This window comes from Notothenia coriiceps, unplaced genomic scaffold (genome assembly GCF_000735185.1).
Source record: "Notothenia coriiceps isolate Sejong01 unplaced genomic scaffold, NC01 NC01_scaffold00026158, whole genome shotgun sequence".
Taxonomy (NCBI): Eukaryota; Metazoa; Chordata; class Actinopteri; order Perciformes; family Nototheniidae; genus Notothenia; species Notothenia coriiceps.
The window spans coordinates 1,207-5,055 of record NW_011358859.1 but is presented as its reverse complement, the minus strand read 5'-3'; the positions used below and the strand labels follow the sequence as shown (position 1 = coordinate 5,055).

Genomic DNA, 3,849 nt, shown 5'->3' with positions numbered 1-3,849 from the left:
GGGGGGGGGGGGGATATATCCAGTCTCTGATTGTGTTACGTTATTATGAGAGTGCTCTCATACTGGTTTGATTCTGAAATTGTGTATATTTATATAAATATATATGTGTGTGTGTGCGCATCTGTAGCCTGTTATTGTCTCATTATACCGCACTGTGAAGGAATTAAAAGTAAATATATAAGTGGTCATGAACACATCTGTCCATCAGACAGAGGGCTGCTGTGCCTCCTGTCATCATTAATGGACGTCTCTTTAAAATTACCGCTCAGCGGAGAGGAGTTCTCATTTCTCTAACCGCCTGCTGCTTCCCCTCCTCTCTCCTCGGTTCCCCTCCTCTCTCCTCGGTTCCCCTCCTCAGTCCTCCGCTCGCATCTCCTGTGGGCGGGACTAAGTATCGAGGATAGGAGTCGAGGAGGGAAGTCGAGGAGGGGACATTTAAGAATTGAGAAACCTCTACACAGTGGAGGATTTCGCTTTCATCATATTTAATACAGATGTGTACAGTGTTCTCAAAACAAAACAAGTTTGTAGTTTTTCTTTCATTGCTACCACAGGACCAGGAGGAAATAAATGCTATGTCACATGCAGACAGATAAAGGAGGAGATGTGAAAATAACAATAAAACTAAATGTGCTGAAGACGAGAACAGGAAGAGAAAAAAGCTCTGTCTAGGAAATGAAAATACAAAAGCAGAAGTGCACGAGAGAGCAATTGAGGTGTGCGGGATTGAGAGGGAGGATTACATGTCATGAGAAGAAACAAATTGTTGAAAAGCAAGTAAAACTTTGGATACTGACTACAGCTAAACTATGGGATAAGTCTTAAAACGGTGATAATGTTAGTCCAATCAAAGCTGTGCTTTTGGGTTAGGTTTTTGCTCTAGAACGCATCATGCGTAGCTAAAAACCTCCAGAAACGAAGTTTCCTATCTGCTTAAAACCCTCTTCGTTCCAACCAAATTTCCTGCTATATTTCTGGAGTACATAGCAGAATAGTTTTTAACAAATTGTGTTTAGCTAGTATGTATATGTCACCATCACCCAGCACTAAGGAACAAATGACATCAATCCTTAGCAATTACAGTACTCTATCGCATGCATTAATATTAATATACACATTTATAATTGTATCTATATAATAATATATTACAGTGCTAAAAACCATAGGTGCAATGATTTGTGGATTGGGTAAAAGGTGTATTATGCACTTAGCTGTTCTGGTAGTTTATTTGCATTTTTTTTTAATCATGTTTCTTCTTTGACTTTTGACTCTGTTCTGTGATGCTTTAACAATTGATTCCCCTGGTAAGGTATACATAACGTTTTTAAGAAATAAATAGTAGTCCATATTAGGTGGCATTGTGCCGCACACAGGAAGTTTTCAAATCATACAAAATATTTTGGCAGGAAGTCAACATTTCCCACAGGCTACAGACTTTGCAAAACAAGTTAACTCAAAAATAACTCATAGTCATAATGATTCAGACTGTAAAGTAATGAAATAAGTGTAAAAGGAATATTCTATGACAAATGGAGAAAATCATAGGGGTGCTTTAAAAGAAGAGGTTTGATTTAACTTTTTTGTAAAATTATAAATGATGTGTCTTTCCCTCTAATGCTTTATATTCAAGGCAATACAATTTTTATTATTTCACTGCACTGATTTGATAGTTATTGTTGCTGATTTAGATTTAAAAAAAATGCATTTAAAGGTTTAAAATATGTATTAATACAGATTACATTATGTATTATACTTTTACTATGCTATACAATGTCAGCAGCTCATATAAACCTTGACCATTTTAAAAAAAGATATGCACAACATCAATGTTCTTGTCTGGTGTCCGAATTATACCTGCTTATTATATATATCCTTACATATTGAGTGAGAGGAAGTTACACCACACACAGTGCAGTGCCCTCCACACAAAGACTAGAGATTAAATATGAATATTCACGCATTACCGCTTCAAAACAAGGTGTCCATATCTACATTACTGCCACTACACTACACATTTGTTTCCCTCCACATTCAGCAACCTTTTTTTCTTCACTAATGAGCATGAGCATCATGTCATCATTTTTCATAATTTCTCCTCCACAAAGTGAGTCTATTATCTGCCAAGTAAGAGCAACAGTCATGCTGTATGATGATGTCCACAAGCGATGGGTGCCAGCGGGATCTGAGGCTCCTTCCATCAGCCAAGTCCACATCTATCATCACCCTGGGTCTAATACCTTCAGAGTGGTGGGACGCAAACTGCAGGCTGACCAGCAGGTACAATACACCCTGAGGGAACAACTCACTTAACTTAACTAATGCTGTTGATATATTGTAATTTTAAGGGTGTCTATTACCATCTGGCCGGGGACAACAGCTGGAAATTAGCCATGTCGGCTAAAGCTGCACCATTTACTGTTTTTGTGACAGTTCATCGATGGGGACTGTCCACGACACTATAAATAAATAAATTAAACTAAACTAAACTTGGAAAACAATAGAATGACAAACTCAGCTGTAATTCCAGTTTAGCTCAGTTTCACCAAGTTCAATGAAAATATTTCAAGTTTGCTTAGTCCCCTGCTTAAAACACAGCATAACCTATTCAACATTAGCCTCACTTCTCCTGAGCTCATAATTGAATTTGGTCTATCTATGTAATACATCCATGCCAGCAGCTATTCAATAGAAATAAGAAATCAAAGCTTGTTCCCATACTTTTGTAGTTTTTAGTTTTGTTGAGATGTGGCTTCTTCAGCCTGCTCTCACATCTCACACCAGAAATGGCGTACTGTCAGAGGTTGCTTAGACTCAGTCTGAAGGTTGATTGGATGATTGGATGTCCCTGCGATCAGATTACATGTTACTTGGGAAATTAATGAATGTGCTCCTTTTGTCCAATACAGTGTCACCACTGGAGGCCAGACAGCTGATCAGAATCAGGTAATGAGTCACTAAATAAAAGCATGCTGGTAACCTGGTTCTGGTCTCCTAGCAGTAGTCTGGGTCCTGAGAGGGAGATCCACTGATACGAAGCAGCCTCAAGAAATAAAGGACGGCTGTATTGTTTATGTTACTTTTTGAACACCTCCGTTTCTGTCACCGGGTGGTAGAAACGGAGGTGTTCCACAAAGTCACATAGTAACATAAACAATTATTTTTAATAAACGTTGTTTTTTTTCTCTGCAGAATGGAAGGAGGCTGCTCCGTGTCAGTGGATCTCCCTACCAGCATACTTTTATTTAGTGACTCTTTACCTGGTTCTGATCAGCTGAGCCACTCTAACCACACCCCGCTGCCACAATAACATTACCTACACTTTGAGGTGTCATAATCTGTATAAACTGACAGATACATCATACATTATACATCTGAGTCAAATTAGTTTGCATAACTCTTAATGTGTAAGGTGTTTGTGACAAACTGAGCTAAGACCCCCAAGGTCTCAAATCCTTCCTCTCTGTTAGGTGGTGATCAACTGTCCTATTGTCAAAGGGATAAAGTACAACCAAGCCACTCAAAACTTCCATCAGTGGTGAGATCCCAAACACGTGTGGGGGTTGAACTTTGGCAGTAAGGAAGATGCTGCTCTTTTTGCCGACTCCATGATGCATGCATTGCAGGCTCTTCATTCTCCAGCAGGCACAGGTAGAGCAACAGGAAGAGTTCAGCAGGAAGGGCAGGGTGCTATGTATGTATGTATAAAAGCAGTCATGCTGTGATCTGTGTAGCCGCTATGTGTATAGCATAAATCATAATCAAAGCCTGATTGTGTCTTATAAAGGGAACACACTGATTAAAATAATAAACAGGTCATCACTGCATTTTACAATTGTTTTGCATTTTGCT

General features: G+C 39.0%; 1 protein-coding gene across 1 annotated transcript; it reads left to right on the top strand.

Moving 5' to 3' along the window:
* Nucleotides 1–2,139: 2,139 nt before the first annotated feature.
* LOC104956622 (vasodilator-stimulated phosphoprotein-like) lies at nucleotides 2,140–3,648 on the top strand (the record flags this gene model as incomplete). The annotated part of the gene is given in 2 exon segments (XM_010784135.1): nucleotides 2,140–2,277; nucleotides 3,468–3,648. Coding segments are annotated over 2 exon segments (319 nt in total), but the record flags the coding sequence as incomplete, so codon positions are not given.
* Between the last annotated feature and the right edge of the window lie 201 nt (nucleotides 3,649–3,849).